The sequence below is a fragment of the Apiospora phragmitis genome (assembly GCF_038363925.1).
Source record: "Apiospora phragmitis strain CBS 135458 chromosome Unknown utg000002l:1.0-5516284.0:1.0-5523493.0, whole genome shotgun sequence".
NCBI lineage: Eukaryota > Fungi > Ascomycota > Sordariomycetes > Amphisphaeriales > Apiosporaceae > Apiospora > Apiospora phragmitis.
In genome coordinates this window covers 1,914,717-1,938,631 of record NW_027117400.1, presented here as the reverse complement: position 1 = coordinate 1,938,631, position 23,915 = coordinate 1,914,717, and the positions used below count along the sequence as shown (strand labels likewise).

At 53.0% G+C, this 23,915-nt stretch overlaps 9 protein-coding genes across 9 annotated transcripts; 8 read left to right on the top strand and 1 right to left on the bottom strand.

Moving 5' to 3' along the window:
• Positions 1–133: 133 nt before the first annotated feature.
• On the bottom strand, positions 134–949 carry PG994_001422 (NAD(P)-binding protein; the record flags this gene model as incomplete). The annotated part of the gene is made up of 3 exons (XM_066852831.1): positions 134–365; positions 404–727; positions 843–949. Coding segments are annotated over 3 exons (663 nt in total), but the record flags the coding sequence as incomplete, so codon positions are not given.
• Positions 950–2,056: 1,107 nt separating this feature from the next.
• On the top strand, positions 2,057–3,228 carry PG994_001421 (uncharacterized protein; the record flags this gene model as incomplete). Its single annotated transcript, XM_066852830.1, has 2 exons — positions 2,057–2,994; positions 3,102–3,228. 2 exons carry the CDS (start codon positions 2,057–2,059, stop codon positions 3,226–3,228), a joined length of 1,065 nt encoding a protein of 354 aa, XP_066720971.1.
• Positions 3,229–5,255: 2,027 nt separating this feature from the next.
• PG994_001420 (uncharacterized protein) lies at positions 5,256–6,364 on the top strand (the record flags this gene model as incomplete). Its single annotated transcript, XM_066852829.1, has 2 exons — positions 5,256–6,030; positions 6,165–6,364. 2 exons carry the CDS (start codon positions 5,256–5,258, stop codon positions 6,362–6,364), a joined length of 975 nt encoding a protein of 324 aa, XP_066720970.1.
• A 976-nt stretch (positions 6,365–7,340) lies between these two features.
• PG994_001419 (kinase-like domain-containing protein) lies at positions 7,341–8,588 on the top strand (the record flags this gene model as incomplete). The annotated part of the gene is made up of 7 exons (XM_066852828.1): positions 7,341–7,397; positions 7,464–7,550; positions 7,603–7,684; positions 7,738–7,872; positions 7,938–8,088; positions 8,148–8,208; positions 8,271–8,588. The coding sequence occupies 7 exons, from the start codon at positions 7,341–7,343 to the stop codon at positions 8,586–8,588; spliced, it is 891 nt and encodes a 296-aa protein (XP_066720969.1).
• Positions 8,589–13,119: 4,531 nt separating this feature from the next.
• PG994_001418 (uncharacterized protein) lies at positions 13,120–13,686 on the top strand (the record flags this gene model as incomplete). The annotated part of the gene is made up of 1 exon (XM_066852827.1): positions 13,120–13,686. The coding sequence occupies one exon, from the start codon at positions 13,120–13,122 to the stop codon at positions 13,684–13,686; it is 567 nt and encodes a 188-aa protein (XP_066720968.1).
• A 114-nt stretch (positions 13,687–13,800) lies between these two features.
• Positions 13,801–14,686, top strand: PG994_001417 (uncharacterized protein; the record flags this gene model as incomplete). Its single annotated transcript, XM_066852826.1, has 3 exons — positions 13,801–14,161; positions 14,210–14,392; positions 14,445–14,686. The coding sequence occupies 3 exons, from the start codon at positions 13,801–13,803 to the stop codon at positions 14,684–14,686; spliced, it is 786 nt and encodes a 261-aa protein (XP_066720967.1).
• Positions 14,687–15,646: 960 nt separating this feature from the next.
• Positions 15,647–18,506, top strand: PG994_001416 (uncharacterized protein; the record flags this gene model as incomplete). Its single annotated transcript, XM_066852825.1, has 7 exons — positions 15,647–15,892; positions 15,946–16,250; positions 16,300–16,685; positions 16,819–16,912; positions 17,004–17,145; positions 17,473–17,780; positions 17,957–18,506. The coding sequence occupies 7 exons, from the start codon at positions 15,647–15,649 to the stop codon at positions 18,504–18,506; spliced, it is 2,031 nt and encodes a 676-aa protein (XP_066720966.1).
• Positions 18,507–20,204: 1,698 nt separating this feature from the next.
• On the top strand, positions 20,205–20,486 carry PG994_001415 (uncharacterized protein; the record flags this gene model as incomplete). The annotated part of the gene is made up of 1 exon (XM_066852824.1): positions 20,205–20,486. One exon carries the CDS (start codon positions 20,205–20,207, stop codon positions 20,484–20,486), a length of 282 nt encoding a protein of 93 aa, XP_066720965.1.
• Positions 20,487–22,537: 2,051 nt separating this feature from the next.
• PG994_001414 (uncharacterized protein) lies at positions 22,538–23,800 on the top strand (the record flags this gene model as incomplete). The annotated part of the gene is made up of 2 exons (XM_066852823.1): positions 22,538–23,098; positions 23,303–23,800. 2 exons carry the CDS (start codon positions 22,538–22,540, stop codon positions 23,798–23,800), a joined length of 1,059 nt encoding a protein of 352 aa, XP_066720964.1.
• Positions 23,801–23,915: the final 115 nt, after the last annotated feature.

Sequence of the window (23,915 nt, the reverse complement as noted above, 5' to 3'; positions counted from 1 at the left end):
CAGTGACTTTGAACCTGCGCTATATGTGCGACCCCTTCCCTCTTCCAAGCTTCTGGCTTGCCCCTCGAGAAGATACAGGGGTAGGCTACCAAAGCGGAGGTCGCCGAGCCCGGGGCCTGACTCAACCTCTCCTTTACAGCCACTTCTTGTTTCCGTTATGAGAAAGGAAAGCTCCGCCGTTCCCGTTTTCGATGCTAGAGGTCTCCCAGACCTTCATCACATCCCGGATGGCCTCTTCAGGCGTGGCTGGCTTCTCGAAATGCGGCGCGTACTCTCTGAACGCTTGCATCATCCGACCCAGGCCAGCCTGCTGCTCAGGGGTGACTATAGTGGCACAGAAAGAGAAGATTATATGGTTAGCCAGACTCATGCAGTTGGTCTCTCCTCTCTTCTGAGTAAGTACTTGCCATTGTCGTAGCGGCCCACGCCCACCATGCCCGGGCAGAGGCTCAGGAAGAGCACCCCGTCCTTCCGGTACTGCGCGCTGAACTTGGCCGTCGCCATATTCATGGCGGCCTTGCTGATGGCGTACAGCGAGGCGACGTCGAGGTCATACTTGGCCGCGAGCTCCGTGTCGCCCAGGCCGCTCGAGATAACCACAACCTTCTTGGCCTCGCCCTGAAGGATCAGGAGCATGAAGAGGTTGTACAGGTGGATGCTGGCGTAGACGTTGGTCTCCATTGACTTCTGCAGGTCTTGCTGCGTCTCGAGGGTGTTCTTGGTGCCGCTTCCGTTGGGGGAATGGACGCGCGTAAGTGTCAGTCAGTGAAGTAGGTACCTACCTCCCAGCTTGTGGTCGACTACGTTTTCTGCGTCGATGAGGATAGAGAGTAATAACTCACAGGGTACCGATGCCGTGGAAGCCATCGTACATGGAGACGTATCCCGCGTTGGCGATCAGGTAATCGAGCTTGCCGCCTAGGATAGGGACCGCCTCCTCGGCGGCTTTCTAAAGGGGTGGGGGTTACCTTGGTTAGTCCACCACACACACCCGACGGTTCTCAGCTCAGATGCATGCATGCATTAGGCACACTTACTTTAAGTTAGTTATAGATGGTCATGTCCGCTTGGAGGATGGTAATGTTGAACCGGCCCGGGAGCTCTTCTGCCACCCTTTTGTCGGTCCGGGGCTTGTCGCGGACGATGCCCACAACTGTGTTATTGGGGTCGCACGATATCTGGCGTAGGAATCATTATGGGCCTGGGCACCCATCCGAGAGACGTAAAGCAACCCACCGCTTTTTCTCCCATAGACCGCAATCCGGTTCCTTTGACGCTGCTCCAAGGCTCGGACGCCGGCTCGCGCCTTCTACATTACCTCCCTTCGAAGGCCTCTTCGTACTGCTTCCAAGACTGCGCATTGTTCTATATTAAAACCAGCAGCCATTTCTAGCACATACAGAGGTGACAAGGTAGATGCGATGCATTTAGTGATGCAGTTAATGTACGGCTTCCCGCAAATTGTGGCACTTCGCAGAACACAAGGGTCCGAAGTGCGAGGAGATCGGTAAGCAATCAAATTAATTCGCCAGCACGTCGGTTGGGGGTCAATGGGGGCTTGAGACAGTACCTAAGCTTAGGCGATTAGGGCACCAGCCGGGACAAAATGTACCGCTGTCATCCTCCACTGCGACAGCAACTCAATCCACTGTACAATCATCTCCTTCTCATCAACAGATGGACTGCGCCCCAAGTCACGCACGTATTACACATCAAAGGGACACTCTAGACGCCCCTTTCGGAAGTGTTGCATAACCAAGTAACGAAACGAGAGAGAGAGCCTTACTAGCAACAGCCACTGGAGTGTCTAGCGTCTTCAATTACAAACCACTCCGACAGGTGCAATATGGGTCTGTCATGTATTATGCGTTTTGGAGGCTTGCCTACAGGCACGCAGTGTCTCTGAGAATATATTTGATGAACCGATTTCCCTTGTACTGATGCTGTTCGCTTCTGACATATCTCTCTTGTATCAATGAGTCTCTCAGTTCTCAGCTTTCGTCAGTTGGTACTTTAGATTAAGAGCCCCTTACAACAAAGACTTCATCCCGGCAAAATGGGTACCAGCACCAACGATACTCCAAATATGTCCGCCAGCCTTCGAAGGCAAGCCGCTTTCGAAGCCACCTTACGCGGCTTTCTCTCCCGCCAATTCACACGCCCCAAGGCGCTCCCCCAGGATGCCCACGGCCTCCAGGACCACGTCGCCATCATCACCGGCGCCAACGTCGGGCTCGGCCTCGACGCCGCGCGCCAGCTGCTGGCGCGGGGCCTGTCGCACCTCGTCATGGGCGTGCGCTCACAGGCCAAGGGCGACGCGGCGGCGGCCACCCTCCGCCAAGGGTTCCCGAGCGCCACCGTCTCCATCTGGATCGTGGACATGGAGTCGTACAGCTCGGTGCAGGCATTCGCGCAGCGCTGCGACATGGAGCTGCCGCGGATCGACTACGTCATCTTGAACGTGGGGCTGATCCAGACCGAGTTCACGACGAACGAGGCGACGGGCCGCGAGGTGACGCTCCTAGTTAATTTCCTGTCCACGGTGCTGTTGACGGTGCTGCTGGTGCCCGTGCTCAAGGGGAAGAAGAAGACAAGCGGAAAGCCGCCGGTCCTGTCCGTGGTCAGCACCGACCTCGTCTGGTCGGCCGAAGTCCCCTTACATCAGCCGGTTCTGCCCCCCTTCCAGGACCCCAAGGCCATCGGCAATATGGGCAAGTACGCGCGGTCGAAGATCCTTCTCACACTGTTCGTGGCGCGGCTCGCGGCCGAGTACGTCAGTCCGGACGATGTCGTGGTCAACCTGTCGAACCCGGGCGCGACCAAGGGGACTGCGTTCTTCCGCGGGGGCGGCGTGGTGGTGAAGGCGATCATGGGGGTGATGCAGGCGCTGATCGCGAGGACGTTAGAGGCGGGGGCCTCGAACTATATCGATGCAGTTCTTTCGTATGGAGCGGAGAGTCATGGAGGGTTTGTCAGTGATTGGGCCGTCAAAGCGTAAGTCGTCAACTTCTCTTTCGGCCAAAGAACAGCCCGCCCCCTTTCCTCAGGGGGTGGTGGGGGTCATGACGCGCAAGAAGAACCCATACTGACAAAGTGAGCAGACTTCCCGAGATTTGGTACAAGCCAGAGGGGCGTGAGCTGACGGACCGGATATGGGAAGAGACAGTAGAAGAGTTCAATTTCGTTCGCTTATCCAGCGTTCTGGAGGAGTTGAGGAAGAGCCGTTGAGGGTAAGTACAAGATATAGAGGTGCATTAATACCCACAGAAAAATGTTATATAGTAGAATGTACTCTTTCATATGCTAAGATTATTAGACCAGATCAGTCATTGGGATGTATTCAGACCTGAAAGCCCCTTGTCATCACACGAGCTTGGGAAACATGCCCCAAAAGGGGTTAATATGTAGAAGAGGCTTCGTATCCCCATGATGAGTTTGATTGGCCCATAGCACCATAGGAATGGCCCTAAAAGCGCTATATAACAGAAGAAGGTCCTCAGGGATAAGGGGTTGGATTCCATGTACCCGACGAACCAAGTAAGGGAAGGTACGTGGCCGGTTTCTGCGCCCATCTGGGAGTGCTCGTATGCATGTTTTGCGCGATCATGTCGGCGAGTTAGTCGACCTCACTCTTCATGAAGAGCCCCCGCGGGACCAACTTGTCTTCCTCGCCGCCACGATGGCCGTCACGACCGTTGCCAGCCGCTAGCTTGCGTGATGGCGAATATCGACGTGGAGTCCTCGTTGGTCGCCTTGATGACCGGCATAAGTTCGGGGAGGTCGCCGGCGATGCAGTGGGCGGATGGCTTATGTTACGGGGGATGCCTGTGAATGATTTGGGGTACAGCTGTCGCCGGGCCACGAGGACCAATGCGAGTTACCCGAGGAAGAGGTACTCGTAAGACACCATGTTGGGTATATGCTAGACGCCTGGTAAGCTATGGGTATAATTGAGAGAGATCGCAGTGGTCCAAAAGACATGCGCGAACCGGCGAACTTATGAACAGGACATCTTGCCCGGCCAAGGTCAAGATCCCCCAGGGCATAACATGCCTGCAATGTCAGCGACCAGCCCGACTGTGAAGCCACCAGTCAAGTAGATTGAGTCAACCCGTAATCCTCCGCCCAACGAAAGAATACTTATAAGCGTCCAAGATGTCAATAGCCTATCGTTACTGCAGATACGCCGCTTGCTTCTACGGACACTGCCTTTGGGTAGAAGACATTGCAAGTTGGTTTCTTGGTCATGGGAAAGGCGAAGCTATCTCTGCAACCCCTTCATCGCAGCCTACCTGAAGAGCACAAGTTCCGTATTCAATGCGATACATACTGGTGAGAAAGAGGAAACCCGAATAGGCCAACCTCGCACATGTGCATTTTGGCCCCCATGTCTTCCCCGCCTCGAAGCCCCTCACACCCTCCTGTCTACCTCCTACGCAGCGTGCTACCGTGAAGAGTACCCAAGGGGACTACTGATTGGCGGTTCTCATATCGTCCAGCTTACGTCGCTTAGTTCTGAGATCTGGATATATCCGGCTGAAAACAGTTGGTTGAAGTCACCGACCCCCAATTGGTCAGAATGAAATGCACCACGACCAGCGCCATCTTGCACTGCAACCCACCCCAATGCCATCTCGATTATCTTACTTCCGCAAGACACAAAACGAGATATGCAGCATGCAAATGCTGACATACCGTCATCGACGACATATCAACATGCTGTTCGTATATAAGTAGTTCGACGAGTCCGCACACAATGATATTGACCGACAGAGAGCGAGTCGTGCAAATTGAAACCGAGCAGTTGGGTCGTGTCGAGTGGGGGCTCCTCGTAATCGCCAAGGGTGTCTACGGCTGATCCTGGCTCCAAATAGTTGAATACGGGGGCGGCCGGGTAGCCGATGCAGTAATTAGTATCGTCATTGGTCGACCAGGAGCCCTTGCGCTCCACCTGGCAGGGGTCGGGTAGGGGGCTTCCTTGACGGCTTCCGCTCGGAGAAAGGACCAGCGCTCGACCAGCGTTGGGAGGGTCAGGGAATGAGGATCATCGACAAGCACAAGCGCTGGAGCCAGGTCCCAAAATGACGGTAGACGCGGCCCCTAGACAGACGCCTACATTAGTTTCGGCTGCCCAAATTCGTCTTGGCTGAGCCTCTTTCAATCCTTCTTGTCACGACAATGTTGGAGACGGCACGAAGGGAAGAGTCTCGTGCCGTTCTATAACATTGTACCTGACTGTCGGATTAGGTCGCAATATGATACCCGCTAGGTCCGTTCTAGGCCGAGTTGTCGTTGCATGCGCTGTACTCGTTTGTTTCTCCTGGTTCATTTGGTCGCTGTACCCCGGTTACCCCAGTTTTGCGCCAACGAGCGAAGCCGTAGTGCAAATCCCACTGCAACAACACCCGCCAACGTTGCGGGAGGTCGACGTCGTCGTCGCGAGCACCAAGAGCGACAACACCACCTGGTTCCACCGCCACCTGCCGCCGCAATGGCAGAAGAGCATCTACGTCGTCGATGACCCGAAGGCGCGGCTGCGGGTGCCCCAGAACAAGGGCCGCGAGGCCATGGTGTACCTGACGCACATCGTCAACAACTACGACGACCTGGCGGACAGCCTCGTCTTCTTCCACGCGTCGCGCTTCGCGTGGCACAACGACGACCCGGACTACGACGGCCTCGCGACGCTGCAGCACTTCCAGTTCCCCTACCTGCGCGCGCAGGGCTACGTCAACCTCCGCTGCGTCTGGGTCATCGGCTGCCCCGCAGAGATCCGGCCGATGGAGGACGCGCAGACGACCGAGGTGCCCAGGAGGAGGAGAAGGGGCGTGCCGACAGCGAAGGAGGTCTACAAGGACTCCTTCGAGCAGCTCCCTGCCCGGCCACCCGGTGCCCGACGTGGTCGCTGTGAGCTGCTGCTCTCAATTCGCCGTCACGCGGGAGGCGATCCGCCGGCGTCCGCGGGAGGACTATATGCACTTCCTCGAGTGGCTACTCAATACCCCCCTCGAAGATGCTTTGAGCGGGAGAGTTTTCGAGTTCGCTTGGCACAGTAAGTTTTCTTTTCCCGCCACCTACTAGCCGGCCCCCCACTTTGGTTTTAGGGGCCACTGTGCCTGCCAGCATCCGAGACACGTTTATTTATTAACCACATCAATTCTTAGTCATCTTTGGCCAAGAAGCCGTGCATTGCCCCTCGGCGGAAGACTGCTACTGTAATGTCTGGGGTCTATGTGGTCTCAACTGCACAGAAAGCGAGTGTGACGGGCGATACACTCTGCCACCCGTGTCGACCCTGCCTGGTGGCTGGCCGAAAGTGGGCTGGGATAAGGAACAGCGGCCCTTTTCTGGACCCCCACTATGATTGATTAGCGAAACGCGAAGAGGACGTGTTGACGTCAAGTCAACTCGCATTGGCAACACAGGGAAACAGAACTAGATGATGCTTGTTTGCGTCGTATATGTGCTGCATTAGATGTCTGGAATAGCGCACGACAGCAGGCATGTATGCAGTTGAAGGAGAGACTTGCTCCTATTTGTGTGTCTTGGCGCAGTCATGTTAAGCTTTTTAGACAGCGTTGCTTTCCATTACTACTAGAGACCCTACACCCACTGTGCCCACTGTCTCCACCCCCGCATAGCGTCTCAATCAGTACATACCTGTCTTCATGTGTGAACAACCGCTATGCAACACGTTCTCACGTAGAGGCCAGCTGGTACAAATCGCATGAGTGGTTCTCCAGAGAGAAAAGGACGGGAGAAAGAGTTGGATTGCGATGCCGACTTGACGGCGCAATAGTAGATCGCTCTATTCTAGACCGGGTGTTGGTGGTGCATCGGTTTATCATGCTAGTTTGTGCTACTTGTGCGTACCGTCTTGGCACCAAGATCGCTCTGTGTTCCATATTCAGGGGGCCTCTTTGTTCCTAAATAGAGACTGCCCTTTCAGTGTGGATATATATAGTTCTTTATTGCAGCTTTCTCAATACCGACCGCAATGGGTGTGCTTTGTGCCGTCCCGGCGCGGAATCCTTGCTTGATGTCTTTGTTTCTATATTTTCCTGCTTGTGTTGCTTGCTTAGCCCCCTAGCGATGATCCAATGAATAGGTTAAGACGTCACTCCCTGATTCGGATCTCAGTAGATAACTGCACACGTTATTGAAACACATCGAGATGGATAGTAGTTCGGAAAAAGTAGCTCTTGATTTTGCAAGACAGTTCTTCTCAAATGATCCAAAGGTACGCCTAGAAGGCGTCGAGAAATCGGGCTGGCGAACCGTCCTTCTTGGGCTTAAAAGTCTGGCGTACTCGTTGGGTATGGGAAAGATTCATGCTAAAGATGGCGTTTGAAGAAGACCCTCAACCGCCTCTAGCACAAGATGTCCAAATACTTCAGGTACGATACATCTTCCAAGCCAGAGGCTGTTTGGCATCTACTAAATATATTACCTACGGATGGTAGGCTTTACAAAATGCCAACCACGTGGTTAACCTCAAGGCTTTGAGTGATGACCCAGAACCGACGCCAGAGCCGAAGACTTTCAAGCCCGTCCTTAACCCTCTAATGCCGATGGGTCTACCATATCAACACTATTTTATAGAGTACCACCCACATGAACGAGGACGAGAACCAGCGTCCAGACAGGTTTCCCAACCGCCTTCTCATACGTCTATTTCTTTGCGGTAATTAATACACTATGAGATTGCTATGAAGAGTTTCCGCTAACTGGGGATAGCTGCTAGGGCCTGTGCCGCCATGGCGTGGCCTCCTGGTCTAAACCGCGACACCTGGGGATACATGCGCCCAGAAGAAGCACGGGATGACATCGAACCGCTCCTTGCTTCCCATGGAGCCATTCGGCCCAGCCATTGTAGGTCGCTATTCTAGATGCTCTCCTCCTACTCCTAGTTCACCACCCTGGTAATCACACCACAGGGCTGTTTGGCGGCCTCGATCATAGGCCGGAGCACAGCCTCGTCCCTATCATGAAATTGATCAGCTTCGACGAGGCTTACGTCCACGATGGCACGGAAGCTACTATCAACGACACCCCTAAATTTGACCGAAAGGCGCAGATCGTACGGCGGTACGTAATCATGAATATGATTTATCGTCCGAAACCAAGACGACTAACAATTGCTACAGCACGGCGCCGAAGGGGCTATCCAACCCGGCAACTCGCGCAAATGTTCATAGCATTGGGGTGGTAAGTGATCACTAGACTGGGCACTAGACTGGACAACCCCTGAGAAACTGACATGGGAACAGCGGATGGGCAATATCATACTAGAGGACAACTGGCTCCAAGCCGACGAAGTGCGAGAAGAGATGGGCGCAAGGGATCAATGGGCCCGGAACACTCATCCGGGGTATGACCCACAGCTAATCGAGCTGGTCGCTCGTTGCATAGCTGTGGACCCGAATAATCGGCCAAGTATCTACGAGCTACTGGATACGCTGAAGGAATGGTCGTTCAAGAAGACAGCAGAGTATTACAGTGGCAAACAGGGAGCCGAGATAGAGACAGATGAGGCTCTACGGGAACTCGTTAAGCAATATATCTTCGACGTCGCCGTTGTGGGTTGATTTAATTGAAGTCATTCAAGTCCATCCGCACTTGAACATAAGAAGTCGTGTAGCAGAAACCCGGTGCAAAGGCAGGCATCACACGCGAGACACTACGCACAACCCTGGATTTTATAGCTCTCGTGGCAGTGAATCTATAGATCTACTCGAACATGGCGAACTGTCGCTTTCCTCGGTTCTGTCGAGTCCTTGGATGCCGATCTGTGTTGCTAGTCTCCCTCTTTACACTGTACTGTCAGTGTCGCACTACTCGTAGCTTGTCACATCCCAGCCATCATTCCTCAGAGCTTTCGAACCTCCTTCTTGATGTCTTTACACAGAATAGGGGCTGAGATGAAATAAGCATGTGTTCAGGCTGGCTTCTTACTTTCAGCTTCAATTATTACTACAGTAGTCTCCTCGAAATGTTCACGTTTTCATGAGAGCGGCTGGGGCAAAACCAGAGTTCGCACAAACATCCGAGGTCATCACTTTTTTTTTTTTGCTGCAGTAAAGAACAATGACAGCCACCCCAAGCACTCCCCAAGATAGCATAAACATGCAGGCTGGTCTTTGATGGGCCTGTCTTCCAAGAATTAGCATTGAACATGTTTACTGCTTGACCGTATTGCTACATAGGTACATTTTCCCCAGAGTTCTGGTCGCTATGTAGTATTGCATGCCGTGAGCTGGAGGACTGCGATGGCGACTGTGGACATTGGTTCACAATCATAACCCATACTTGACCGGTGATGCTTGCTCTGCTACAAGTGCCGACCGAACTTGCCACTCCAAGTGATTTTCCCGTTCTCCATCATTTCAATTTCCAATAGTACTCTCCGTTTAGATTTACTAGGCTCAAATTTACCTCAGGCAAGTCAGACAACCATCCTGACATTGAGCCCCGTTTCTGAGATTCTGTGACCAGGAGGAAAATGATATCGGCCCCAACACTCGGATCATGCTGTCCAGGCTGTCTGGAAAATCACCAGACCTGGAGAATACCCAATATACCGCCAAACCGAAAATCAACGTCACCTCCGGTGCTTTGGACCCCGATTAGGCAATTTTTTCGGCTATGCTCGGCGTTCCGCTGTTAGCGCTTCCGACCAGCCCAAATAAAACTCGTTATATTTACTTATTTCGGTGAGTATATGCACGTCTGCTCAGTGGCCATTTTTTGTACTGTGAAATAATTTCTATTTACGAAGGTGTTCTGATTGTCTCTTTGTGCCTCATATGTTTCCGGTCTTTCATGGTACATCGCTCAAAGTGTGAATGCTTCTTGTGTTGTTTCCAAACTTACCTACTGGCAAGATGAAGCAACAACATAATTATATCAGAATAGCAAGTATTTCGAATCTGCTTGTTAACCTTGCATTAGGTCGTGCATCAAGGTGGTTATGTAGCCTTCACACATAGTTTCACCTCACCCACTGCTACTAAGATTAATAATTCGAGGCCACACTCCAGTCAGCAAGCTCGATCTTGAGAGTTTGACCGTTTCTAGGACTGACTTTTCCTGACTTTACTGGCCATCAAGCCTACCTACTGTAGAAGGACCAAACGTATACATAAGTTCAACCTTGCAAGAACTGCATATTCACACAATATCCAACCTCTATCTTCTCAAAGGAATCCAGTTGAGCACCACTCGTTCAAATGAGAATTGAAGTCGGAACGAGCAAGACATACCAGATGCCCCGACTTCTGAGCACACCCAACTAATCAGAGCTATGGTGTCTCATGTGACAACTCCTTGGTTTCTCACTGAGAGCTTCTCCGAGGGGGTTTCATGCCATATGCGCTGGCAACCAAAGCCCATTCTATTTCGAGGTGGCATCGATCCTGCCGTCGCTAGTAGTAGAAAGTATGCAGCTATCCCTTCTTCCAGTGACTCCAGGATCGCAGCCCAAATAAAGATCCTGGGTCATGTCTTCGTCACCAGTATTCACTTCTAGCCAAATCAACTAGTCGTAAAGAGTATTCACTTCTAGCCAAATCAACGAGTCGTAAAGAGTATTCACTTCTAGCCAAATCAACTAGTCGTAAAGAGTATTCACTTCCAGCAAGTATTCACTCTTACTATCCCAGTACTTAAGCACCTTACTTTTCCTTCCTTTAACCTTCGCTGACTCTTTTAACCTTCGCCGACTCCTTCAACCACCGCCGACTCCTTCAGCCATCGCCAACTCCCTCAACCACCGCCGACCCTACTGGGACCTTATGGTCAATAGACATTACCTGGTCGTAGCCTGGCCCTACATGAAGCTCACCTTTCCATCGCCTCGGCATTTCATCATTCAACTTTTCACCTCTTCATCCCCCGGGGTATCTACAATTATACCATTCGCATTGAGATCACTTCGTCATTACTCCGCCTTCGCATCAACCCCAGGCCGCATGCGCACCATACATCAAGAATATTGCATAACCTGCATGGCGTGACAATCACCGGAAGGTATATACCCACAAGTGCCCATTATTACTACCAAACCTCTACTCCTTGCTCCCAGCCACTTGGCACTGTCATACTATTCACTTGACTCTTTATTACAACGCGTGGTGTCTCATGCGCTTTGATAATGAGAGTACAAGACAAAGCATGACTACTCATGATGTTGGTAAGTTGTGTGTTCTGTGGCTTCTTTCCCATCAGCAAGTTACCTGCTTGTCGACGACAGTCATCAGGCCAGGCCTTAACACCAACAGTGACTCACGATCTGACTTAGGGCACTACTCAGAAGTGCTGAATCAGTGGTCAATTTCGAGTGTGATCCAACCATCACCTATAGTCACTTTTCAAGGTTAATAACTCCCTCCTTGGGGGTATAAATACCTCACTTACTCCCCCCATCCCCGATCTTCTCTCTTCCCTTCCTCCAACAACTTCACCTTCTCTTTACCTTTGGTCTCAGAATTCCACCCTCCTTCATTCAAGGCTTCCTTCAACATATTATATGTCCATCTCCTTTAAATACACACCGTCTTCCTTTCTTCCAACAACTACCACTTATTATTTGAACATTCTTCTTCTAAACACTCAACCTTCTCGTCCCGAACGGACTTCACTTACGCATACGCTCTTCAAGAGTTACTCTTTCCTTCCTTCTACCACCCGTGCTTCATCTTCCCTTCTTTCATACATTAACATATTATGAATACGTCATCACATCAGCTCACACTGACATAGCATCACGCATCTGCAGAAGCAAGTAAGTTATATGTTTTCCTCTTCACTTATCCTTGCCCTTCTTCTTTCTTTCCGCAAGCCCCATAGACTTGCAACCAAGGTTTGTTACAACACCAAAGCATTATCACAGCACTTTCCCCCAAAGGACACAATATTATTTGTGCAAAGGTAGGTTGCACGCTTCCTCCCTCCTCCATATCTTTCATCCATCCTATTCTGGCTTTGCTTCATCTCATCTCAGCTTGCACATCTTCCATCACACTTGACTTCACCGCATGGCCTTGGCAAATTTGCTATCTCACATCAACTTTCATGTTGAGCGTGGGCTACTCCAAAGATCCCCCTGGTTCACAGGCACGTTTTTCGTCGTCACGTACTTTTCCCGCTTCTCTTATCCCGGTTCACATACGTTGGCATTCGTTCGCATTCGTTCGCCACGTATGTTTTGATCTTTCTGGACCACTCATTCGCCTTCTTTTTCCCTTCCCAGAACAGCACCTTCGACGAAAGTCGAGTTCATACATATGAGCCAGGACTGGAAAGACTTCAGCGAGTTCGAGGCCGAGCGGCGCTTTGGTAATGCGCCAGCCACCTTGGTTCAGTGTACTTGACCGAGTTCCGTTCCTCATTCGTTATACGCATTTCTTCCCCCGCTGATGTCCGTTTCGTCTCGTGCTTACAACACTCAAGTCTCATACTAACCAGCAAGACGCAGAAGCTGTTTCAGTTTCTGAGACGATTTGAGGACCGAGTGTTGAATGGGCTTTCGTACGTACGTACAAGTGGGGATTCAAGTGGTGCTGTATTGCTATATTCTGTTGTTCATGCCTATCTACAGTGCTAGCTGCGAGGGGCATCGTATGCCCCTCTTGATGAAACAGAAAAGGGGTTCGTGCGCGCAGGCACGTGGCACCCCTTTTGGAGCAATATGAACAGCTTTAGTTCCAGCTGTTCCAACACCGAGAGCGGTACTCGGACACAAGAAACTTGCATGGCCCAAGGCCCATGATTTGCGACGACGACCTGTACCGCCTGGCCATCTAGTTTTGCCAAGGTCGATGGTATGTATTTACCTCTTGGTAGGTAGCCGGAAGCGCTGTCACTGGCGGTCTCTTTTCGTCCCCGGTGCAGCAAAGGCTCCGTCGCGGACTCTTGAGTCCGAGAAGTTCAATGAGCTTCTGGCACTGGGTTACTTCCAAGGTTCGATGGCCCGCTGCCCAGCGACAGGGGAAAGTAGAAACCGGTCAAGTGCTGTGGCCAGGACCCTGGTAAGTCGTCCTCTCTTCAGTTGGTACGTACAACATAAAGTAAACATATACTTACCTGTCCGCCTATAGTCGCTTCCGTCGTCTGTTCCTGATGGACGCGGCTCAGCGCGAGGTGCTTTTCGACGCAGTGGGCGATATGCTAGCCGATCCCCAGCCCCGTCGACCATCTGGCTTGTCCAACGCGGAGCCCGAGAGGCGACAAGGCCAAGCGCAGCGGAGGTCTAGAAGAGACCAGAAAGAAGACACTGCGCATGGCCAGAGTCGTCGCGATCCAGCTGCAGTTCGTGAAGAGTATGGGCCCGGAGAGGGTTATACCCTTACGGACCCGAATGTAAGGTGTATATTCCTGCAGAAGACAGAGACGAGAAGGTCGGATGTCGCACCAATGTCATCGGCGCCACAGTGTCCGACCAGTCGGCGACAACCGCAGGACCAAGCACCTCTACATTGGATCCATCGCAAGCCCCGTTCTATCCCCAGAAGCAACCTGTGGTGCTGGAACTGCGAGGCAGAGACATGCCTCACTTGCCGCCAGGCCGGCCACGACGGTGCCTGTGATGAAGATCTCTTGAAAAGATATCAGGAAGCCGACGAGAAGTTGCTTCAACTGGCTGAAGAAAAGGGCTGGAGAAAGCGCCCGGTCTTGCTGAGGAGGTGACACTACTGTAAGTGAACATCTTATTTTGGCCCCAGTCTCGCAGTAACTGACCGTTTCGACAGGCTCATGTTAGCTTAGATGTACCGATGCTTCGCGACCACCTCGGTGGTGACCATGCTGGACGAGCCGCAGTTCGTGGTAGATTCACGAACCAGAACTAGCAGCAACAGCAGCATGACCCCCCTCGCCACAACCAGCAATCCCGGCTGCGTTGCCTTCTCGCCAACGGCAACGCCCAGCAGCACCGATGTTAACGCTGGCGGAAGCGGCGGCTGGGACAAGAACACGATGACCTACGCCATCATCACCGTCGGCACCATCTTCGGCTTCTTCCTCGTGCTCGGCCTTGGTGTTGAGCCTGCTGGCGCAGAGCCGAACGAAACACCGGAGAGGTGTATAAGCCGATCCTACTATGAGCGCTCTGGCGACGCGCCGGTTCATACGCTCAGCGTCAATATGCTTCTTCCCAAGCGCCGTGTATGGTACTTCCACGACATTAGCTAACCTCATGCTCTATGTCAAGACTGTGCATCTCGCGTCAAGAAGCTGGCGTATGGCCCTGTTGAGAAGCTGGCGCATGGCCCCGAGCAAGATCCAAAGAAGATCCGAGCTGCGGAGCTCAATGCTAACCTCCGTCGTCGCCGCAAAGAGTTGGACGGATACTGGAAGCATTCCGAGAAGGAGCGTGAAGCCCCCAGCCTCTACTGTGGCCACACCATTGGCGGTCTTGACCTCACGAGCACGACCTCTACCCTGAGGCCATACCATCACCGGCTTCTTCTTCGTGCTCGGTCTTGTCCGTTTCGGCGGGGAGGACAGCAACACGACGACCATCGTGGCCATCACCGTCGGCACCATCTTTGGCTTTTTCCTCGTGGTCGGCCTTGTCCGCTTCGCTGCATCGTTCCGCAACCACTTCCCCCAGTTCCCCTGGGGCGGCGGCAACGGCAACGGAAACGGCCACGACAGCATGACCGAGCTGGTCGACTTGCCGCAGTAGCAGCAAGAACATCAATGGGGAGAGGAAAGGGGTCTGCTAGTGCCGATGCGGGACCTGGTATCTACGAGATGCAGCCGAGAGGCATGTCGAAGTCGTCTCCTTCTAAAGAAGGTGATGTGATGGTTCGTCAGCGTAGGCGTAGTTCGAGCTTTGGCGAGTGTCCCTCCGGCTCTGGCGCTCGTGACACGGCGGGCGACGAACCCCATGTAGCCTGTTCTTTGCTTCCTCCCCTCTTCTTTCTTTTTCGTTTGAAGGTTTGAACACCGGCTGCTGTTATCGAAAGCAGCGATGCCATGAAGAAGGATAGGCGCGAAAAGAGGAGCTCGAAACTGCATCATCAGCAGCCTCCCCGAATCTCACGATATATGGCCATCGGTTTGACATTGCGCTACCGCGAGCTAGGTCCGGACCTGGATGCCGCTGTTGATAGAGCAATGAAGAGTAAGTCCCATCGAGATCCCGAGTTTCACTATTCCATGACGAGGCTACTAACACTGCTGCAGTGATTCAGCAGATCAAGGGAGCTTTTCTCTCTCCCTCTTTTGCTTGTTTGGAACCGCGCCGTGCCCTGGATAAGACTGCCGAGCGCTAAAGTTTGCACCTGCGAGATGATGAATACGATTTGCGACTGCCTCTGTTCATGTTTTCTTTCGAAGATTTGAACATTGGTTGCTGCTATCGGACGCAGAGCTGCCGCAGAGAAATGGCCGAGCTATGGCACGCATTGCAGGCCACCCGGAGATATTTGCTGTCGCTTGGAGGTTGTCAAAGAACTGGCAGCAAAGTACAGCTGCGTGCGGGACCCGCTGCTGTCCCTCAGCGACGGCGTCGAATTCCAAGATTTCGTTATAAGAAAGATCATGGAGGAGGCCGCCAGAGCCGCTTGGAAGGGATCTGGCTACATTTGCCGGTCTGCTGCTCCTTATCCTGATGGTATCGATTTATTCACGCGATGATCCAATGCTGCAGGGCGCGGCATCGCCTATGATTAACATCGGAAATGAACCTACCATATTCGTGTACCCAAGCCCTGAGCTTCACAACGGCTATCACAGCGAACACAAGCAAATTGATCCCTTGAAATGGGTCCGCGATTATAGCCACGTTGATCCTGTCGAGTTATCAAGCAGAGAGCTTCTGGATCAACATGCATCCCGACCCAAGGCCGCACTCATCTACCTTATGATGCGGAGCCAGTTCTCGTCGGTGAGTTCCGGTGCGATGGAAAGTCCTGCAATCGGTGTGCTACTTACAGCAAGACTGTGTACACTGAGGGATGGACATGCCTATCGATATCCTGCCAGAACCATCTCGAATTCGGCCGCTCCGTCAATCCGGATGAGTTGGTTTACAGCGAAGTGTTCCTTCTCGAGAGACATATCAGCAATTCGGACGTTGTCGCCATGGTTCACACTATCGCACAGTTCGAGGCTTGCTTCAACTCACATAAGCTCCACCAGTATGACTGGGTCTTCTTCAACAACGAAGAGTTCAGTGACGAGTTCAAGGCTGCAGTCCTTAGCGATTCTGGAGGCAAACCGACCCCAGCCTCCTCACTCGTCCAGTGGCGCTGCCGATTCGTTCAATGGCACACCGGATACACGTCTGGCTAGCTTCTCGCCTGACGATGATGGCATATCTGGTTCGGTTCAGGTCCCGCACCCGCCGGGGCCTGGTTTTCCCTCATCGTCCCCAGCTACCAAGAAGTCAAGAGCCGAGAGGGACTGCGAAGCGAAGCAAGTTCAATATGCGGCCTACATGGAATTTTACTATGGGATGAGGAACATCTTGAAGCGGAGGAGGGAATGCCTCCAGTTCAACCGGTTTGTGGGACACAAACAGAACCGCCTGCACCCCTTACTTGTTCATCGACGGTTCGAACGTTGTATCCCCCGACAACAAACCAGATACGGTACCGGCCTTTGCATACGAGATTTTGATCACTTTCCGGCTAAGGGAGACCCGGCAGGCTCGACTGCTGGCACAAGCCCCCCAGAAGGTCCGACGTGCCAGAAGATGATGGGCGCGGCAACTTCTTCTACTCCATGAGAGAGAAGCTTGTCAGATTCACCCATGCCCTGGATCAGATAAAGGATTACAAGATCAAAATATCCTCACAACGTACTCTCCAGAATCCGATACAATCTGGAACGAGGATCAGACTACGGAAGATGATGACTCTGGTGAGCGAGTTGTCTTGCTGACCAAGATCATCAAGTCCTCCATGTATGGTTGCCGAGATCATCAAGTCCTTCATGTATCGGCTGTTAAAGGGCATCGACTGATGCCACCAAGTCCGGGCTCTTGGCACGAACAGTCGGGAACTGGGTCCCAGTACCATGGATCCATCTATGGCCGCCGGCCCCTCGAACTTGGACTATGCTGCCGAGGAAGATGATGATGACGATGACGTCGCTAGCAACATGGGCGATGCAGGCGGCTTTGACGGCCAATTCGACGTCGATGGTCATTGCATCCTCCAGAGCCTCGAGGCGCCATAATGAGGATGCAGAAAGCTCTCCCATCGCGCTCGAGATGGATGCCCCGTCTACAAGGGGCTCTCGAGCTGCGACCCCATCCGCGTCGGGCTTCAGCTTCTCGTAGGAGCACATTAACAACAGTAACACCTACAAGCGCCACCCAAGGGCTTTGCACATCAAGACTTCGGGTCTTGTGCAGAACTCGCAGCCTTCGATGATCGAAGATTTGATGTCCCAGACCCCGCGATAGACCCCAGATCCAAGCACCTGGTCCCCAAGCCCCGGTGACGGCGGCACTTTGCACAGTACGATCGCGAGCAGGCCGAGGAGAACCCCGAGCTAATTTCGGAGCGTAGCCTGGAGCACAACCCGGAGAATAACCCGGAGAATAACCCGGAGCATAACCCTGAGCTATTCCATCTGGAGCACAACCCCGAGCAGACCCCGGATCATCACCCGGTGCAAGAAGCTGGTGCAAGAGCTGGTGCAAGAGCTGGTGCAGGACCCGGTGCAGGACCCGGTGCAGGACCCGGTGCAGGACCCGGTGCAGGACCCGGTGCAGGACCCGGTGCAGGACCCGGTGCAGGACCCGGTGCAGGACCCGGTGCACGATGGTGGGCAGGGCACTGCGCCTGGGTCGGGTCAGACGTCTTATGTCTCTATACGACAGAGCAGATGAGAGGATACCGCGAAGTTATTGAATACCTTAAGGATCATATCTTTGGTAATATGGCTTACGCACCTTAGGTCATGGCAGAACTAGCTGGCCATTGGTAACGTAAGTCTCCAGCCCGGATCAGACGACCGAGATCGAAACGGTGTGCATCTTGGGACCGACAAAGAACTGGTGCGGCGACTCTATGAGGCGTTCCGAAATATCATTGATACCTATGAGGAGCGGAAGAAGAGGACACGGGCGCCAAGGCACTCACCTAGCCAATGCTCAAGGTTGCGCATGGAGTGGCGGACTTGGATCTTCAAATTCTATGCTGGCGTCTGTGGCCGAAGCACCTGTGATGGGAGCTGCTGCTGCGCAGAATTCTGCGGATCATGTTCCTCCGTTGCAATCTCCAACGGTATTGACGCCTCAGCCAGGGCAACGGGGCGAAGATCACCGCTTCGAGTACGAGACCATCCTCTTCTTCGCCGCCGCGGGTGCCTCGCGCATTCTGCTACTCGGACGCCACCAGGAACGCCTCCTGGCGAACCAGGCGTCCATCGAGTGGCAGTTCCCCGGGACGGCCGTGACGGGGACACCCACCGACGCGGCGTACAAGGCGCAGGTGGACGTCGCCTTCGCCGCCTCTTGTATGGAGGAAGACAAGAAGCGATCGCTCTAGAAGAAGAGAGATTCGGGAAAGTACACCGAAGAAAAGTACCAGGAGAAGTTCAAGGCTCTCCTTAACCCTCGCGCTGCCCAAGACGAGAAAGCCCATACTGGAGATGCCTCCCAACACCACAGTTGCCGACGCATCTTTCTTACAGCATTGAAGCTTCGGCAAGATGGCATCGCCCAAGAAGAAAGACAACGATAGTTCTGCCTGGTACGGGGGCTATCATAATCCAAGAAGGCCCGAGCTTGAAGAAGAGATACGAGCATATGGTCGAGCATAATGGAGTCGCTCGATTGGTCGTTACTTGCCGCTCGATCGAGCACGGCACTCACCAGGCCCGAGCAAGCAAGGCATGGAGGTGGCTGATCCCAGCAAGCAAAGCTTGACAGATCAGATTAGTTGAAAGATGGCCAGTCGGTACAGTTCGACTAGAATACAGCGGACTGAACAGACAATCGCAGCCGTAATTCCCGGCGACGCCTGTACCGCCTCGCCATCTTCCGCGGCTCTCCTTGAAGCACGTGGCCGAACTGGCTGGCCATTGGTATAACCACTATGATCCTTGGCGATCTGCTCATCAAGTACGCAGGACTTGGTCTTATTTGGGCTCAGCGTTGCCGTGATTGGGATGAGCTTCGCTATGACAGAATGATACAGAAGCAAGGAGTCGGTCCGAAGGAGTCGGCCACAGCAGCAAGAGTGATGGGTACAATCTATCGCGCTTTTCCGTTCTTCTACATCCAACGTAGGTGTCGAGCACGGATCAGACGACCGACATGCAGGGGGTACTGTATCCAGGTTCTCATTGTTCTTTACCGTTTTCGAGGTCACTTCCGCAGAAGAGGGTGGACTTGCCGAGAAAGCGGCCAAGGCTCGACGTGCGCAACACGTACTGCAGTCGGGAAGCCGGCGAGTGCTACCAAGTGATGGGAAAGAATTGGCGCAACAACAGTTCTCTCCGAGCGGAATTGGAGGGATTTACTTACCTGGAAGAGTCCTGGTTGGTTTCGTTTCCTCCGCTTATTGATATAAGTCAGTTCTGTTCAACAGACTGAAATGTTTCAGCGACCTGGGACTTGTCATAGAGACATTCTTGTCGATTCCCCATGACACCAAGGCAAAGTATAACTTCTACCTGGAAGAGGCAAACGACGAGGCCGTTGACCGGCTATTTGCTTAAGTTCAGCGGGTATTCCTAGCTGATCAGGAACTGGCCAGCGTTCCTTACCGCGCTGCTCTGGCTTCGGCAGTCAGCAAGCCGGACCGCAAACCTGTCCGTACGATAAAGCTAGTTTACCTCCAATTCGACATCCCGCGGGTTACGAAATGCAAATACCACACCGGATACCAGAACGATTTGGCGGAGGCTTTTGAAATGCTGCGAGCGAAGTATGACATCAACCCCAAGGAGAACAAACACATCAGTCCAGGACACTGAGAGATTTCTGCGAAAGTCAGGAGCCATGGGAAGTCTGTATTACTTCCCTTGAGCCACAGGACTGCCCCTGGCTTACTTGCGGCCCGCGGCCTAGTCGCGTACGATGATCACAGTGTGATTAAAGCCACCTTGTGAGTATTCAGAAAATCGTGTATCGCCAAGAGCTCTGTCGCCGACGACAAGGACGGCGATGAGACCTACGTCTAACTCCGACACTGTCTTGCATGACCACCCTTACCACGACCTTTCCTTTGCTGCTTTCCATCATGGCTCCGCAAACGCTTGGTACTACCAACACCAACACCAACACCAGCACATGCATTATCATAATCCTTCTACGCCTGGGATCTACTGGCAAACCGGTACGCCGCAACCAGAAGGACGCCCTGGCGAGAATTGCGATCCGCAAGGCTGAGAGAGGCATGATAGCGGTGGAAAAAGCGAGTTGGACGCAGCATCTGGGCGCATGCTCCGAACGAAAGGCACAAGACCAGGACTGCCGAAAGTATAGATGGAAAATAGAGGCATTGGACCTGGCCGGGTGGTAGAGGCGTTCGACCTGGCTGCAGCGATCAGAGCCACGATAGTCAAGACATCAACGGCCCTGGAAATGTTGCATCCCATAGGGTGCAGGGATGTAATGACCATCTCCTGTCATGCGTTTCGACTCTCGCGGCATGCACGGAGCTTGCGTCCAATGCCGTCTCCATGCAGCTCGTATTGGAAGTCATGGATGGATGCCGCTGGTACCTTCCCTTGGCACACCACTCCCCTCCAGTCCCTAATCAGCACTTACTCGGAGTCCAGTCACCCAGTCTCTGCTGCTTGAAGCTCTACATACATTTCAAGGGGGAATATCGAGAAGGCCAGAAACCCATGATATTTTCCGACCAAGCTCTTCAAACAACCGGTTGTATACCCGAAAAAGTCCTCAGAGGTGATGGCTGATTGCCACAATTGTCCAGCGAAGACACTATATGCCTACAAAAATAAAACAAAACAAAACAAACAGGAGAAAATAAAGACGAGAAAATAGAGAAAGAGCAAACACGAGGAAGAAAAGGAGTACAGAGAAACAAAGTAGAAATATTGGTGCTTCCCTCCAACATGACACGCTGTTTCCGGTTACTACTAGCAGCAGCAACCAAAGCAAGTCGTCTTAGCGGAAAGACCAAGGCTGCGAGAGAAAAGCCTTGTCAGGGCCTTCCTACCTAGTCGCGATAAGCTGATTATATAGCATGGAGCCGGCTAAAGGAATCGCCGCCCGACACAACCACCACTTAGACGTCCAAGGTTTCGTTCCACCGGTTCCAACCCTTCGAAGCCGGGTCACTACCGAAGGTCCAGAAGAACAATAACAATAAGGTGGCTGCCGTCACCGAGTCTACAAGCCCAATGATGTTGCAGGCGTCACTGACGGACACTGCAGTAGCAGGAGGTCTGCCAAAGACATTGACAACTGCAGCCACGTGCGGCCACAACAATGACTAGCCTTTGCCTTTCTCGCCTCAGAAAATTCCCCCAGAAAGTGAAGAAGGAATACTACCCGTCTGCGTTGCTGCGTATCCGACCACGACCTGAGCCTGAAGTGCGACTTCAGCTTCCACCCCGAAGACAGCCCACACTCTTCGTCAGAACACGAAGAATACTTGGAAGCAGTAGGGAACCTTCTTTTGCCCAGCTCAAGGGCGGCTGGGTCTACGCCCTCTTTTGACGAAGTCGCCTACCTATCCCTCCAGTACCACTCCCGAACTATCCTCGTCGGCATTTGCGCCTCCTTTCGGCGACATCATCTACCTCTCCCTTGTGATACTGAGCAACGCAACAGATCAGAACCACAAGATTCATGTTCAACATGAACATCAGCATTGAAGGCTGGACAGGCCGAGCTCGTCATGACCATGACCGATGTCGTGCCTCTGGGTTCGCCATCAAGAATCTTAGCTTGGCCTGTCCGGCCTTTTCAACCTCCATGCATCACCAGGGAGGAAGGAGACCCGGCTCGAAGACGAGCAGATCCAGGATGAGAAGAGAAGCCACCAGATGCGAATACCTTCTAAAGTATACTGCTTGGGGCCCGGACTCGGCGTATATTGAGCCCAAGGTTGGCGCATCGATAGGCTCCACCCTTTGGAAGAAGCCATTCCATTCGGGGAAGAAAATGTACAGCCGAGTCTGGGCCCTCCGCACATATCGAGCCAAGGTTGGCGGCCCGGTAAGTACACCACGGTGCCCCAAAAGAAACATCGATTATACTGACTAAGTTCCTTCATAGACAGAGCCAAACCCCGGGCACCATGGATCGGGCCAGAGCGCGTAAGTGATATGCACTATATTATCAAGAAGTGCGCAGCGTTAACATCCTAACTTACAGACCCCCTTCGGCATGGCGAGTCCCGGGGAAGACACCACAGCTGATGGCCGCGGCCACAGCCGCAGCTGAGTATTCCCCTGGACCTTCTTCGCCGTCGGAAGAAGCCATATGGAGTGATACGGGAACGGCCGGAAGTTGCAAGAGACAGTGGTACGTCAATAATTACGCACGTAGTGCAACTTAATATGGAAAACTGACCGTATGCAGGTTCAAAGAACCCCAGTTATGTCTCGGGGCCGTGTCTTTGCCAGACGGCATGTCTTGCCTCCATACAAGGAGAAGGGGTTGTCCGGTTCCACGGCGTTACGATCTGAAATAACCATTGGGCGATCGTACTGCTGTGGTTCGTACGCCGTGAAACCGGCGAAGTCACCGCCGGTCGAGGCAGCCACCGCGAAGGCAGCCACCGCGAAGGCAGCCACCGCGAAGGCAACCACTGCGACGGCAACCACTGCGACGGCAGCCACTGCGAAGATACCAAAGACATGTCCCGCCACTGTCGCCAACCATACAGGCCCAGGGGTCACCCTCAACCGCCCAGAACAAGAAAGATACAGGCGCCGCATTCGGGCGCGATGGGCTCATGTTTGCCGCAAGCACTACCAGAGCAGCCGCTACCGCAATGCTCAAGAGAGGGCCAAGATCCAATGCGAGCTTGTGCAGAAGCAGATCCAGCGAGTCCAGTCCTGGAGCGATGACAACAAGAGAGCTGACAAGCAGGCTAAGTCCAGTCTGCACACTAAGGCCAAAGAGCTTACCGATAAGGAGATTGAGGAGTATACCGCCGTGCTTTACTGGAGTAAAGAAGGTGTGGCAGGACATGCTTTTATTATCTAAAAGATAGCCCGTTCCGTTTGTGGTCTTTGAGTTCTCTTTGGAGACCGAAATGCGACCGAATAAAGCACGAAAGCGGCCGGCCGTCTAGGAGAGGTTTGGGCTCCTAGACGGACGGTTCGCGAACGATGCGTACTTCGACGAAGGTCGTAACAGTCCTACGAGATACTGAGCAACAAGTGGCTCATTGTTACTGATCTTCCGAAGCCGTCCACCCCTATTGCTACTATATTCAAGGGTGATAGCATCGACCAGCAGAAGACGGAATCGAGTAAGGTCAATACGACTATCCAGTGGGTAGAGGACCAGCTTTACGTCCCTTCATTCCGAATCATAACGACTTACAGCCGTGGCGAGGCCAAGGCTGCGGTGTTCGTCCAAGCCAGTACCCTCCAGGAACGCGACGAGATACGCCGCCAGGCTAGATACGAGACTATCTACAATGCCGTTATGGAAGAGGCAAAGATGCTGTTGTGGATGACGCAGCTCCCCGGTAACAAGGCCGCCATAGCCGCCAGTCCTTCTGCCTTGGATTGTGATGATGGTGATGAGGGCTCGGACGATGAGAAACCCGACAGTACCATGGGCGATGCTGGCGATGAGAGCGTCTTTAATGGACGATTCGTCATTGGTGGCCACTCTGGTCTGCTCTGACCGCACGATTCGTCCGCCCGGACTCGATCAAAAGCCTTGAAGAACGTCAAAAAGCCGTCGAAAATGGCCAAGTACCCGACGGCATTGAGGCTATGGCATATAAGGGCTACGAAGA